This window comes from Gadus morhua, chromosome 16 (genome assembly GCF_902167405.1).
Source record: "Gadus morhua chromosome 16, gadMor3.0, whole genome shotgun sequence".
Taxonomy (NCBI): Eukaryota; Metazoa; Chordata; class Actinopteri; order Gadiformes; family Gadidae; genus Gadus; species Gadus morhua.
This window is the reverse complement of record NC_044063.1, coordinates 4888980-4904246: the sequence shown is the minus strand read 5'-3', so window position 1 is coordinate 4904246 and position 15267 is coordinate 4888980. Positions and strand designations below refer to the sequence as shown.

General features: G+C 50.2%; 1 protein-coding gene across 1 annotated transcript in view; it reads left to right on the top strand.

Annotated features, from left to right (window-relative positions):
* LOC115561067 (protocadherin-16) overlaps nucleotides 1-15036 on the top strand; it is a 29478-nt gene extending 14442 nt beyond the window's left edge. The window contains exons 10-20 of the mRNA XM_030380862.1: nucleotides 1832-2071; nucleotides 3421-3546; nucleotides 3755-3964; nucleotides 4915-5781; nucleotides 6158-6271; nucleotides 6641-6852; nucleotides 7273-7424; nucleotides 7739-7869; nucleotides 8359-8645; nucleotides 9635-9776; nucleotides 10330-15036. Of these exons, the coding sequence (XP_030236722.1) occupies nucleotides 1832-2071; nucleotides 3421-3546; nucleotides 3755-3964; nucleotides 4915-5781; nucleotides 6158-6271; nucleotides 6641-6852; nucleotides 7273-7424; nucleotides 7739-7869; nucleotides 8359-8645; nucleotides 9635-9776; nucleotides 10330-12926 (5078 nt within the window). The 3' untranslated portion in view covers nucleotides 12927-15036. The remainder of the gene's footprint in view (nucleotides 1-1831; nucleotides 2072-3420; nucleotides 3547-3754; nucleotides 3965-4914; nucleotides 5782-6157; nucleotides 6272-6640; nucleotides 6853-7272; nucleotides 7425-7738; nucleotides 7870-8358; nucleotides 8646-9634; nucleotides 9777-10329) is intronic.
* Nucleotides 15037-15267: the final 231 nt, after the last annotated feature.

The following is a 15267-nucleotide window of genomic DNA, read 5'->3' as shown; positions in this document are numbered from 1 at the left end:
TCCTGTTTTACATGGAACTTAAAAGTACGTTACAGAAGCAATGAACACACTCTGAAAAAAGAGATATGAATAAATGCCGACTTTGAACTTACTGGGTAGTCCAAACTATGAACTTCCACTATTCAATGTCAGATTTTTTTTATGAATATTTAATTGTGGGGGCAGGGGGTGAATCATTTAAAAAAAACTAGGATGGCAAACTTCAAGTGTAGTCTTTAAAGTCGATAAAACATCAAGCGTCTGCCCGTACGACGGAGGTCGGGTGGGGAGCCCATCGTCACAGCTCTGAGCTCTGCTGCGTTCACCTCAGTTAAACCCTGGGATCCACAGCCAGGCACAAAGACCAAGGAATTGGAAACATCCAGAATAAGAGCCCCTCTCTCCCCTCTCTCCACAATAAGAGCGCCCTACCTTCCCCACCCCCCGGCCCCACCGCCACCCCCTTTTATCGCCATGTGTCTCTCTACTCCTCTCCACATGTTATCAGAGACCTGGGCTTTAAGGCCGGCTCACGGAGGAGTCCAACTTCAGGGGGAGAAATATTCCGTCCCGTAACATGAAACAGATTAAAGGCTTAGAGCAGAGTTATCTCAGAGATACAAGCGAAGACACGAGATCGGTGAAACGAAAACAAAATACAGCCACAGTGCCCCCCTCTCCCTCTCTTTCACTCTCGCTACCACCCTCTCACCACCTCTCTCACTTAATCACTACCTCTCTCCCTCCCTCTCTCTCTCTTTCCTCTACCGCTCCGTCTCTCTCTTGGATCCTCGTGAGTTGCAACTCATTCTAGGCCGGGCATGAAATTGAAATTGAATCAATGCAAGTTCTAAACCTCATAGGACAGCTTAATGAAAAATGGAGGGTGCCCCTAATTTCTCCCGGGCACGGGAGGCCCGGCGTTTGCGTGTCTCCAATGTGTGTTTACTGTTTTCCCTTCATGGCTGGGGCGCGCTCTCCAATGGAAAAACTCATAAAGTGCGGCCAGGCCGGTTTGTGCGCTTTTACTGCGGAGGTGGTAGCACAACGCAGGTACGTCGGGGCTTTTACTGCGGAGGTGGTAGCACAACGCAGGTACGTCGGGGCTTTTACTGCAGTGGCGGCGGCGGTGGTTCACGCAGGTGGGCGGGACCGGCTGGTTAGCGTTGATTCAGCCTTCACACGACACATTTTCACACTGAGGATTAAATGCACGCAGTGTCTGGGTCTGGTAAGTGCCTCGGATAAGTGCTTCCATCGTTTTCTCTGTATTTTCCAAAATCAATACTGAAAGACAATGCACAAAGACAATGCCTCCTCAGGGGGGGAGTAGATAGTGACATGGTGTTGACGGTTGACACCCAGCCTCTCAAAGGAACTGGGTTTGATGCCCAATTTATGCAACCTACCCTCAGAGATGCAAATCCCTAACCTGAATCCCTAGTCTGAAATCAATGTACAATTACAATTACAATTAGGGCATTTAGCAGACGCTTTTATCCAAAGCGACTTACATCGGTTAATGCACACATTGACACACCGACGGCAGAGTCAACCATGCAAGGCGACAGCCAGCTCGCCAGGAGCAGTTAGGGTTAAGTGTCTTGCTCAGGGACACATCAACAATCAGCTAGGAGATTCGACTAAACAACAAACTATTTTCTTTTTTTCGACCTTTAACAACCAGTTGAAGTAGAGTAGAGATTCCTTTACGAAAGGCCCCATACAACACGGTCACAACAAAATCCAAACAGGGGCAAGGAATCATAAACACATGACGTAAGCGCTTCCAATCCGCTGAATAAGTACACACTGAAGAGACTAAACAACCCAACGCTGGTGTCTCCTGCAGGCTCCTTGTCCATCTTCAAGCCTCTGGACCGCGAGGAGGAGGAAACCTTCAACCTCACGGTGGTCGCTAAGGATCACGGGACGCCTCAGCGCACGTCCAGCCAGCTGCTCTGCGTGCACGTGATCGACGTCAACGACGAGGTCCCCCAGTTCGAGGAGGTCCAGTATGAGGCTGAGATCCCTGAGAACCGCCCCCAGGGGTTCAGCGTCCTGGAGGTCTCCGCCGTAGACCTAGACCAAGGTGAGTCCGGTCCCAGGCCTGAGTCGTCCTGATGATCATCACTTAATTCACCCATACTTTACCTTTGACTGTTAATGACGGTTCAGAGTGTCGATTAATAAACCTCCGCCAGGAGAGGAGGGCAGGAGGAGAGGAGCGGGAGAGAGGATAGGAAGAGGGGATGAGGGGAGATGAGAGGAGGCGAGAGAGAGGAGGAGACTAGAGGGGGAGGAGTGGATGGGGAGAAATGAGAGGAGGAGAGAGAGAAGGAGGTGAAAGAGGAGATGAGAGAAGGATAGTAAGGGCTAACAGTTGGCTAATGCCATTGCTGTTTGACAACCCCATAGAAAGTATCGACATTCATTGTACCAGTAATAGAAAAACGGATTTGTGATAGAAATGTACTAAATCCCAAATTAGTGATTCAGATTCAGTCTCGCAGAATGCTAGCAGAATGGGATATTCCTTTCTGCAATAAAATATTGAGTTGTAAATATGTCCAAGATGTGTATCTATTTTAACGTTATGAGAAAAAATTCTCACGGATAGATTTTTTGGTTTGTTCGCTTTTGATGTTGCAAACAGCAGATGAGAGCATATAAGCAATGTGGTGGTCCGTATCTGCTGGTCTCTGCAACTTTATTGACCAAACTTTATTGATCTTCAAAGTCTGACTCGAGTCTGAGTCACACTCTCCACCCACCCCCCCCCCCCCCCCCCCCCCACCCCCAAACCCCACACCAAACCCCTCCTCCCTTACCACCCAAGAGAGCCCGAGCCCTTAGCGCTCTGTCGATACCACCTACGTCACATGTGCTGAAGGCCTGTACACATGGCTCGTGTTAGCGCTTTTAATTGAACAGTACAGAGGAATCGGTGGTGGTAGTGGTGGAGGACAGGGTGGTGAGGGGGGGGTGGGGGGACGACATTCTCCTGGCCTTAGTCAAGCCACGTATAAAGTCTCTCTCCAAGCATAATTAGCCAAACAAACAGGTGAGCTTGCCAAGTGGAGCTCTGTATTAGCACGCAAGCTGGAAGCCAGACACCTGATTGAGCCCAGCGACTGCTGACGCGGCTAAACAACACGCACAACAAAACCAGGAACAAAAAACTGTTTGGAGGAAAGGAAATGTAAATACTCTATTCACACACGCACAGTTCCAGAGCCCCAGTGGGTGTGTTATTTTATAACCCTGTTAATTATGTTAATTATTAAGACATATTTGCGCAAATATGTCTAAAGAAATGTTAATTTCTAGCATGCCCCAATTTTTTAAAGACAGTTATTTAAATGCCCATGCTCACACAGTTTTAATAGCCAGCGATCCAAACCCTCTTAATGAACCCTAACGTTGCGATCATCCTCACAGGGACCAATGGTCACGTGACCTATGGCAGGATTTCGGGAGAGGGCTTCAACATTGACCCGGTAACTGGTGTCATAACGACAGCCAAGGCGCTGGACAGAGAGACCCAGGAGTACTACACGCTGACAGGTATGACCCTCACACACCTCACTGCCTCTTCAAACACCTTAGGGGGGGCAGGGTGTTTGAGTCCAAGCCAAAGGGTACATAGTTTGAACACCTGTAAGCTACTTTGGATAAAAGCTGCGAAATGACCAAATGTTAAACATTACTTTGCTGCGCTACATCAGTGATGAAGATATTAAGCTTGCTATCTGCTGTCGTTCCCGTCTTACAGTGTACGCCAAAGACGGAGGCCTTCCGCCCAACGTTGCCAAGGCGACAGTCAAGATCCGAGTGACCGACGAAAACGACAACGCTCCGGTGTTCGGGCGGCTGTACTACAGCATCGAGGTTCCAGAAAATGCTGAGCCGTCTGATCTCTTCACACTAAGGGCAACGGACCAAGACACAGGGGAGAGAGGGGAGATCAACTACAAACTAACAGGTGAGAGAGGGGAGATGAACTACAAACTAACAGGTGAGAGAGGGGAGATCAACTAACAACTAACTGGTGAGAGAGGGGAGATAAACTACAAACTAACAGGTGAGAGAGGGGAAATAAACTACAAACTAACAGGTGAGAGAGGGGAGATAAACTACAAACTAACAGGTGAGAGAGGGGAGATAAACTACAAACTAACAGGTGAGAGAGGGGAGATAAACTACAAAACTAACAGGTGAGAGAGGGGAGATAAACTACAAACTAACAGGTGAGAGAGGGGAGATGAACTACAAACTAACAGGTGAGAGAGGGGAGATAAACTACAAAACTAACAGGTGAGAGAGGGGAGATAAACTACAAACTAACAGGTGAGAGAGGGGAGATGAACTACAAACTAACAGGTGAGAGAGGGGAGATAAACTACAAAACTAACAGGTGAGAGAGGGGAGATAAACTACAAACTAACAGGTGAGAGAGGGGAGATTAACTAAAAACTAACAGGGGAGAGAGGCGAGATGAACTAAAAACTAACAGGTGAGAGAGGGGAGATAAACTACAAACTAACAGGTGAGAGAGGGGAGATGAACTACAAACTAACAGGTGAGAGAGGGGAGATAAACTACAAACTAACAGGTGAGAGAGGGGAGATGAACTAAAAACTAACAGGTGAGAGAGGCGAGATAAACTACAAACTAACAGGGGAGAGAGGCGAGATAAACTACAAACTAACAGGTGAGGGATAGGAAGGTGATAAACGACAAAATAGCAGGAGAGGGAGGGGAGCAAATCAAAGTGGTTCTATCCTATTTATCATCCCCAATATAATACCACTGCAGTGAGCTTTGTTTGTCGACATATGAACAAGCTTAGTTTATTTATATGTATTTATTGATTATAAAACAATCGATAAATGTATTGACTAATGGATGATTTCTCTCCCACCTCTTTTGCAGTGGGCGACACATCGTCCGACTTCCGTCTGGACAGGCGCTCGGGGAAGCTGTCCACCTCCAGGCCCCTGGACCGGGAGAGGAAGGCCCGCTACAGCCTGACGGTGGTGGCCCAGGACCAGGGCCGCCCCTCCCTCAGCGGCACCGTCACCGTGGAGGTGAGCGTCCTGGACGTCAACGACCACGCCCCGCGCTTCCAGAGCGCCAGCTACACCGCCGACGTGTCGGAGGACGTCCAGGTGGGCTCCTTCGTACTGGAGGTGAAGGCCGGCGACCTGGACACGGGCGCCAACGGCCAGGTGGTGTACTTCCTGAGCGGCGGCTCCCAGGGCATGTTCATCGTCGACCAGAACACCGGACGAGTCATCACGGCGGCGCCGCTCGACCGCGAGAAGACGGGCGCGTACAACTTCGACGTGCACGCCGCCGACTCCTCGCCGTCCAACCCGCTCAACGCCAGCGCCCACGTCACCGTCTACATCCAGGACGTCAACGACAACGCCCCCTTCTTCGTCCAGGACCCCCTGGTGATCAACGTGTCGGCCACGGCCGGGACCAGCCACCGCGTGCTGGCCACCATGCGGGCGGAGGACAAGGACTTCGGGGCCAACGGCTCGGTGTTCTACCGCTTCGCCAGCCCCGTGCGCGGCTTCAGCATCAACTCCCTGACGGGGGACATCCAGGCCACGGAGAGGCTGCAGGCCCTCACCCAGAGCCAGCGGACCCTCATCGTGGAGGCCATGGACCAGGGCTCCCCGTCCCAGTCCTCCCTTGGGGTGGTCATCGTCTACATCCGCGAGCAGAGCTATCGGGGTATCCGCTTCCCGCGCAACGCGCGGGACGTCAGCGTGCAGGAGAACGCCGTCAAAGGTTTGTGGTCGTGTGACTTTGGCGGTGCACGTACGTCTCGTCGTGTAGCAGACCCTTTTGTTTTAAAGCGATGCACAAGTGAGGCTGGGGACAGTCAAAGCATGCAGTCATGATTGAGGTAGCTAATTGCTAGTATTGCACAGCCTGGTTTAAAAAAGACAACCGGACAGAGCGGTCATAGGAAATACGGAAACACAAGGTTACTAATTTTCTTTATTTATCTTTGTGGTTGTGTGTGGTTTTGCAAACAGTTATAGTAGTACTATACAATACACATGTTTTTGTGTAATGAGGGGGGGGTATTGGCTAAAGATGTGAGTTAGTGAGTATAGACGTTGAAATTGAATGTCTGTGTTTGTATATCTTACTACTTTAGGTACAGCTATAATACAAACACAGGCGCAGTACCCAGACGGCTCGCGTATGGGGATAACCTACAGCCTCTTCAGCGGTAACAAGATGCAGTTTTTTGGCATCAACCCCACCTCTGGTAAGCAGAAATACCTTACCATCAAAACACAGTCTAATCCCTACCTGCGCCTTAATGACCTGGCTCTGTACTCCCCTAATTTCTCCTTAATGACCTGTCTCTGTACTCTCTAGCCCCTACCTGCTCCTTAATGACCTGGCTCTGTATTCACTGCCTAACCCCTACCTGCTCATTAATGACCTGCTTCTGTAACCACTATCTTATCTCTATCTGCTCCTTACTGACCTGTCTCTGTATTCACCATAGGTTACCGTGTTTCAGCCAAAAACACAATAATAGTATTCCAGGATGGTGTAGTTGTTCTGAACTCGGGTCTCTTTGCATCAAAATAGTCTGCTAAAAGGTCTAAAAATTAATATTTTTCATCAGGCGAAATCTGGGTCCAGAACTCAGAGGTGCTGGACTTTGAGGAGACCCCGAGACTCCGCCTCGTGGTGAAGGCCGAGACGGCGTCGTCCAGCTCCTACATGGCGGTCAACCTGATCATACAGGACGTGAACGACAACCTGCCGCGCTTCCAGCTCCAGAACTACGTTGCTTACATCCGCGAGGCGCAGGGCTACGACTTCCCCATCATCCAGGTGAAGCCGGCAACGCAGTCTCCCGCAGGGGACAATTACCGCTTCTCTGTGGGACCCAGCCAACCGCGCAACGTTCAGTGAGCACAGAGAACTCTGAGCGCATTGAAATTGGAATTGGATAAAGGCGTCTGTTAAATGACTGAATAGAAAAGGAGAAGCCTGGATAACGCTTGGGCGCTGTCAGAAGTGTGAAATTGTGGAATAAAACTCCAGAAAGCTGGATAGCCTCAGCGTCTCTTGGACCCGCTCCATGTTTACTCTTATCCTCCTCTGTCTGAATGTGTTCAGCTTCAGTCACGCCAGGGTTGATTTAGTCCTGTTTAAAAAGTCCTCTCTCCGATGTCGCTCTCGGCCTCTGCTTCGTGTTCCGTTTTTCTTCCCCTGCGTGTTGTTTCTAACACGGAGCGGTGACTTCCTCAGGTGTTTGCGAACGACCTGGACCAGGGTCAGAACGGCCAGGTGAGCTATTCCCTCCGCTCGTCCTCCATGAGCAGCCTGTTTAAGATCGACCCGGCGACGGGAAGCGTCTCCACGGCGGCCATCATGGATCGAGAGATCTGGACGCACACAAAGTGAGACTCCTGTGGTTTGTGTCTGTCTGGGGTGTGTGGGGTGGCTGAGTGAATACGGGAGTGTCTGGCTCACATTTTTGTCCAGCCATACACTCCTGAAACATTCCTGTTTCAGTGTGAAAGGGTAGGATTGAGCTGTTTTGTGCTGGGAAATAATGTGTCAGTCTTGATGTCGTCTGACGTGAACAAAAAAAATCTGAGCGGGGAGGGGTGAAACGTGATCAAAGACGTTGCATCGCGGGGTGATTAAAAAAAAACGAAAAACAAAACAAAGGCTGCACAGACACTAACACCGACGACGTGTGTGGCTCCAGGCTGGTCGTCATGGCAACAGACAGGGGATCCCCGCGGCTGGCCGGCTCCGCCACCCTCACGGTCATCATCGTCGACCTCAACGACAACAGTCCCACCATACCGCTGCCCAGGGAGGTGCGAGTGGCCGAGGGTAGGTCACACAACACCACAGGCCCCAGAACCCTCTGAAGGTCCCCGCCTGGGTCTTTATCTTCTTGGCAGCAGAACAGCAAAAACAAAGTCTCCCATACATGGAAACACTTTATTTATTTGGGGCCGAAGGAAACAAAAATCGAATATGTTTTGGAAAAACCACTGTGTGGCCCTGTCGAGGGAAAATGACTGTTGATCGAGGTACGATATGCACTATTTGGATATCGCTTGCTCTAGTCAAACTTTTTAAAAACCAAAAACCGCCTCCCTCTCCCAACTCTCGCCATGCTGCTGCAGAGTCGGAGCAATTAACCCAACTCCTGTCGCCTTAAAGATAGCGTCTACATGACAGAATGGGTTTCAGAGCGCACTTCAAACAAAACTCATTTGAATGCGTACCTTTTATGTTCCAACCGAGATACCAGAAAAAATCGAATCTTCTTCTTTCGGGCCACTCACCTGCCTCTTCCTCCCCCGCTGTTCACAGACACACTGGTTGGCACGGTGATCACCCAGGTTACGGGGAACGACGTGGACTCAGGGCCGGCCCTGTCCTACACGCTGCTGCTGGCGGCCGACTGCCAGGGCGCCTTCGGGATCCGCCGCTACAGTGGGGGCGTGTCACTCACCGCCCCCCTGGACTACGAGGAGAGGAGCTGGTTCACCCTGACGGTCCGCACCTCAGACTCCAGGCACCAGAGTGAGGCCAACCTCACCGTGCTGGTGGAAGACGTCAACGACAACGCACCCTTGTTCACCCAGGACCTGTACCAGGTAAAAAACAGTGTTGTGTATTTGGTCTATTGCTAGCATTTCGTTGCTTAATGCAGGCAGAGGGAATTCAAGATTTCGTGACCCAATTGAATTATTGATATTAAGCTCACAGACGCTTTTATCATGAGGCTGAGAACAATCAAAGAATACACACACAGTGGGAGTAGCAACAGGGGGCCTCAATGGTAGCACAACTATTAAACAAATGTGAGCGCCTCCGTCTACTGCTTGTATGACTTGATAGCTTGAAAGGCACATTTACACATCAACACATACATTTGCAAATCGCCACAAGCATTTGCAGATATCTGCCACAGCAGAAGTGTAGCAAAAGTCATATGTTAAAAGACTTAAGACCAAAGACTTACGAGACCAATTAAGAGGCCCACTTAAGATTAACTGATAACCTGTCTGTATTTCCAGCGTTGGAGCAAAATACTTTTCAGTCATTAAATCTATGTAGGCATTTACTTATTTGTAAAAAAAAGTGTACACATCTATGTTGTACACACTTTCAAATCTGATTATGCACACACAGATTCTGAGTAAACATTTGCAGCTCCCTGTACACATTCACAAATTAAACCTCAGTACGCATTTAAAGATTATCTTACACATTTACAAATCTGATTACGCACACGATTGAGACACAGTTACACGACTCTCAACTCGCATTTGTAAATAGTTCTGCTACAATAATGGCCCTAAATAGCAGCAACATTAATGCAAGAGCTGCGCAACCTAGTTCCTAAAGAAACAGCTGAACAGAGTGCAGTGTTGCCACATGAATCAGAATAGCATATGGCTTACTTGGTATTCTTTAGGGTAGTGCATAATAGTTAGACTTTCTTAGCAGACGTAATTGCATTCTCTTTGCGGGGAGATCTTATCTAGTCCTGATATCAGGTCATAATGGTGAGGTGTTCAGGTGAAGGGGGTCTGCTAACAACAATGTTATTGATGTTTGTCACGTTTGTCCGTGCGTCAAGGTGACCGTGTCCGAACACCACCCTGCCGGCAGCAGCGTCGTCACGGTGACGGCCACCGATCGCGACTCTGCAGACAACGGCAAGGTCATCTATAGAGTGATGTCATCAACCAGGGACATTTTCTACATCGACTCAAATAATGGTAGGGACAGTACACTGTCAATATATAATGCTGTCTCTCACTGACTGAATTCCTCGACTTCTAAACCGTTTAAAGTGGTTTAGTATCCCCAGACTCATAGTCAAGTAGTTAAGCCCCAAGGCACTTCCAACTGGCCATTTAGTAGCGCTATCGGAGTTTATTCCAGACATTGTGAAACATAAAATAATTGAGTGCCATTAACGTTAATAAAATGCAGCTTGCGTCAGATGTTTGGCTAAAGTTGCCATCAGGAGATGATGGGAGGAGTACTTTAGCTCCTCTTTCCGTGTCTCCTGAGCAAAGATCTCAAATACTGTAATTTTCTAACACATAATTACCACCGCCTCACAGCTAAAAAAAGAATGACTGCATGATTCCAAGGCACAATTTACTATCATTTACCTAATGGCAGACCAAACCTAATCTATTATATGAATGATTCATTAAATCCATTAGAGATGGATTTAGGATAGTTTGTACTAGACTTGGAGAAGAGCCTTCAAGATCCAATTTAACCTCTTTTAAAAGCCTACTTTCAACTCTCTCCTGCCAGGCACCCTTTTCATCAGTCAGAAGGCCGAGTTTGACGTGGAGAACCCTTCCATCCTGGTGGTGATCGAGGCTCGCGATCTTGGAACGCCGTCACTCTCCTCGTTTGCCACCGTCCAGGTGCAGGTGTCGGACACAAACGACAACGCCCCCGTCTTCCACCAGTCTGAGTACCGAGCCAGCATACCGGAGGACGGGCCCCCGGGGTCAACCATCCTGACCCTTGAAGCCGTGGACGCCGACCTGTCACGGGACAACTGCGCCTTCGACTTTGCCATCGCCAGCGGCAACACGGGCAACGCCTTCCAGATCGAGAGCAGCGTGCGCTTCCTGGAGGGGCGGGGCTTCCAGACGGTCGGTAACCTGATCCTGGCCGAGGGGCTGGACTTTGAGGCGGTGGCGAGCTACAACCTGAGCGTGGTGGTGTCGGACCGCGGCGTCCCCCAGCGTAGCTCCAGCGTGCCCGTTCTCATCGGGGTCCTGGACGCCAACGACAACCCGCCCACCCTCAGCCGGTCCGAGTACAGCGTGGTGCTGAGCGAGGGGACTGCCGCAGGGGCGGAGATCCTCCACCTCTCGGCCACCGACCCGGACTCTGCACCCAACGGAGAGGTCCAGTACTCCATCAGCTCCGGGGATGAGACGGGCTTGTTCCAGGTTGACCGCTGGACCGGGGCGCTGAGGCTGCAGAAAACCCTGGACAGGGAGAGGCGATCTGTTCACGTGGTAGTCGTTCAAGCCAGTGACAGTCAGGGGCACTATGCCCTGGCGCCCGTCACTGTGGAGGTGAAGGACGTCAACGACAACCTCCCTTATTTCCCCCTCAAGCTTTTGAGCGCCAGCGTCCGGGAGAACCAGCCCCAGAACGCCTTGGTCACCGTGCTGCACGCCATCGACCAGGACAGGGGTGTGTTCGGGCAGCTGAGATACTACATGCTGGACGACCCTAAAGAACAAGCTTTCCTCATTAACCAGACCTCAGGCGAGGTGCGAACTCGCACCACCTTCGACTACGAAAAAGTGAACTCTTTCCAGTTTTTGGCAGTGGCCATGGACACGGGCAACTACTCTGCCACGGTGACGGTACAGGTGTACGTGACCGGAGAGGACGAATACGACCCGGCCTTCACCTCCTCCGAGTTCTCCTTCCTGGTGCCTGAGGGAGCGAGGAAGGGCCAGAGCATTGGCCAGGTGCAGGCCCTGGACGAGGACGAAGGCGTGGACGGCGTGGTGCTCTACTCCCTCGCCGACAGCTCCCAGCCGTACTTTGAGGTCAACAAGACGACTGGCGTCATCGCCCTGAAGATGGACAGCTACGGCCGTCACTCGGGACGCTCCAAGAGGGAGGTGCGCACGATGACCCTGGACGTGGTCGCCCACAGCCCTTTGGAGAGGTCTCGCGTCGCCACCACGCACGTCGTCATCGACGTCACCCACACGGCCTTCGGCCTCCCCTCCAACATGAACGTGCTGCTGATCAGCGTTATCGCAGTCTCCCTGGGCACCATCGTCATCCTGATCGTCGTCGCCGTGGCGCTGTTCTTCATCAAGCTGAGGCGACGGAAGAAGGAGCATCGCCCGTACTGCCTCCCCCCGCCAACCGCCACGGTGCTCCACAAGCTGGAGGAGAGCAAGCTGGCCGGCAATGAGATGATCTACCACCAGGCGCTGCCCGGCTACGGCCCTGTTCAGGACGGGACCGGCGGGGGTCCCTACGCCCGCGGCGGCTCCCTGGACCCCTCCCACTCCAGCGGTCGGGGTTCGGCGGAGGCGGAGGCGGCGGACGACGACGAGATCCGCATGATCAACGAGTACCCTCGCGTCTCCAGCATCTCCTCCTCCATGCAGGAGCGCATCTCGGCCCGGGGTCCCGACTCGGGGATCCAGCAGGACGCCGACCAGCTCTCGGACATCTCCGGTGAGCCCTCCATGGACGCCAGCCAGTGGTACAAGGCCAAGAAACTGGGCAGCCTGACCAGCACCCTGCTGGCCGGACAGGGGCCCGTTTACAGGGACGAGGGTGGCGGGTACCTGGGCGTGGGCCGGGGGCTGAACATCTCTCACCCCAAAGACTACGCTTTCCCGGACGACGGGAAGCCGCCGGTGGACGGCTCCCTGACGGCCATCGTAGCCAGTGATGAGGAGCTCAGGGGCAGCTACAACTGGGACTACCTCTTGAACTGGTGTCCCCAGTTCCAGCCCCTGGCCAACGTGTTCACAGAGATCGCTCGCCTCAAGGACGAGACGGCTCCGCCGAACCCCCGCCGGCCGTTCCCCCACAAGGCAAAGGCCGAGCCCAGGATCGATCCCCCGCCACTGATCACCTCCGTGGCCCATCCGGGGGCCAAGACTGTTCCCCCCAAGCCCGCCGTAGGGAGGTCCTTCCCCCACCTGGCCTCCCTGCGGAGGTCCCCCCTCAGCAGCGACGGCTCCATCTCCTCGGCCGCCATGTCCCCCAGCTTCTCCCCGTCCCTGTCGCCGCTGGCAGCCCGCTCGCCCGCCGTCACGCCCTTCAACGTCTCGCAGGGACCCTCGGCGTCCATGATCAGCGCCACGGAGCACCACCTCGAGCACAGCGAGGAGGCAGAGATCAGGATCTGAACCCACAGCCCGGGCCCCCTGCTGAAGGCCGGTCAGAGGGGAGTCCCTTGCTGTTCCAGGGACACTAGATAACAACCTACGGACTCTGTCTCTGAAAGGACAATTCGCTAATATGCTTTTTTCCTCGGACCAACGGACCAGGACGGACTAGGTCCTAACGGTCTAGAGGAAAGTAAGGAAGGAAACAAACCCGTGAACCATATGAAGGAACTGGGCAGAAAATGGACACAAAAGCCTAGTTTGGACCTGGTTTGTCAGATTGATCAGTGTTCATTTGCACATTCAAGTCGTGGTGATGGGGGGAGGGGGCGGAATTCATACATGATGTCACTATTTTGTAAAAAGCATTGTTTATATTTTTTATACTTAATGTATGGTTTTTTTGACAAGAAACGACATTGCTGTGTCAAAGGGTTGCTATAACCTCGGAATATAGTTATATATTTGTATATTTGTAGCTTGTACTGTACTGTATACTTGTTTGTACTGTAAGCTGGTTCTATCTTATGTGATTAATAACTTGTGTGTTTTTCTTTGATTGATTATTGATGCACTTCATTCATGTTTGTTGATTTGGGGATTTTGCTACAGACTTGTAAATATCTAGAACAGATAAAGGATCATCCTTGCTGCAACAAATGAACCACCGGTGGGAATACCAATATTTTCTTGCGTAACAATAATTCACCAAACAGCGTGAACCGTGACCATGAAATGTTTGGGGGTTCTCCCTCTCCTCCATGCCTCTGGTGTGGTTCCCTGGAGAACCTAATGGAACTAGACGCTGAATGATAACCCCTTCTTGCAGGGTAACCTGTCTTTAATCTCTTCACAATAAGCCTTTTAACCTTCTCGTGCCACTCCATATCCCTACTCAATGTAATTCCCACCAGGAGCTGAAAGCTAACTTAGATTCATGTGTTGAACCTACTTATGTAAAAAAAAAACATGTTTACTGCAGCCATCGTGTTCAAACTTTTCTTTTTAACTTTTCCATTGCAGCTATTACTTTTGTTCATAACTGTTTTAACGACTTTGCGTCTACATAATGAAATTCCCATGCCCAGAGCTCAACCAACACAGAAATGAATCTCTTTCTAAATCAATTTGGTCTCCGGAGACAATCTCATATTGGGAAAAAGTGACTGCTGCTTTGAGAAAGTGACTTCGTTCCAGTTTAAATTGATGTCAGAATCAATGGATTTTAAAATTCCCGAGGGATCTGCTAATTGCTCAGGTTATTCAATAACTAGCCAGCAGTAAGTGTCTCTTCTCTCAGTTGAATGTACAACTCATCCTCACATTTCAAGAGTTTCGACAGTTGTTTTCTGTGAATGTTTTTTCAACAGTATAGTATGGGTGTAAGGGCTATGAACCCATGTCCCTCTTGGTTCACAATAACAGTAGGCTCTGTTTCAGTGCAAGCACAATATATAATACTTCAGAGACTGATGTCGCAAGCCCTCAAGGAAAACATTATACAAATATCGGCTGATGTTTGAACACAATCCGGGAGGGATTTTTGATTTAATCTTCATACGAATTATGGTTTAAGTTATAAGTAGACAATACAGAGCCGTGACACAGAGAGCCAACTAGAAACAGACTTCACAGCCTTTGCATTCTCATCATCCTGTTTGGCTATTACAACTTCCCAGAGTCCTGCCTTAGCCTAGATGTAGAAAAACTTCAATTTATTTTCATTGTTTGTTCCTCTGCAGTTCTAAAGCTTTGAACATGTTTTAATTGTTAGAATACAATATATAACTGCTAACTGCTACTCAAGGTACTTACTAATTATTATATCGAACCAAGTTACCTTGTGTCTCTGAAACCGAGACACAAGGTTTATGATTCACTCTGTTGACATAACATTGACCAAAAAAGGATGAAAACCACCTATTTCCTGGGATAAAAGTACATCTATGTTCGTAATTTTTTCTCCTGAACTGTTCCGCCCATATTGCACGTGAAAGAGAACATTTTCTGCTCCTCCACTACAGTGTCACAGTGAAGGTGGCGTCACTGAAATCATGTCTGCTTCATTCTTAAGATGTATCTGGTGAGAAGTGCCTGAATAAAATGCATTAAAACATAACAAGGGTTTTCACCACGTCTCTCTTGATTCCTCCTGTCATCCAGCAGAACGTCTGAATAAAAATGTCTTTATGCTAAAAAAAAACGTCTCATAACTGCATATTGGGTGATTGGTGAATCTGTGTCTAATCTTAAAATTCGCGGCATTCACTATTCATATTCCCTTCAGCAAGCATTCAAGTGAATCTGTCGCTCTTTCATTTACAGCTTCTTAAGTAGCTCAGTCCGTCAACGTACATCTCAG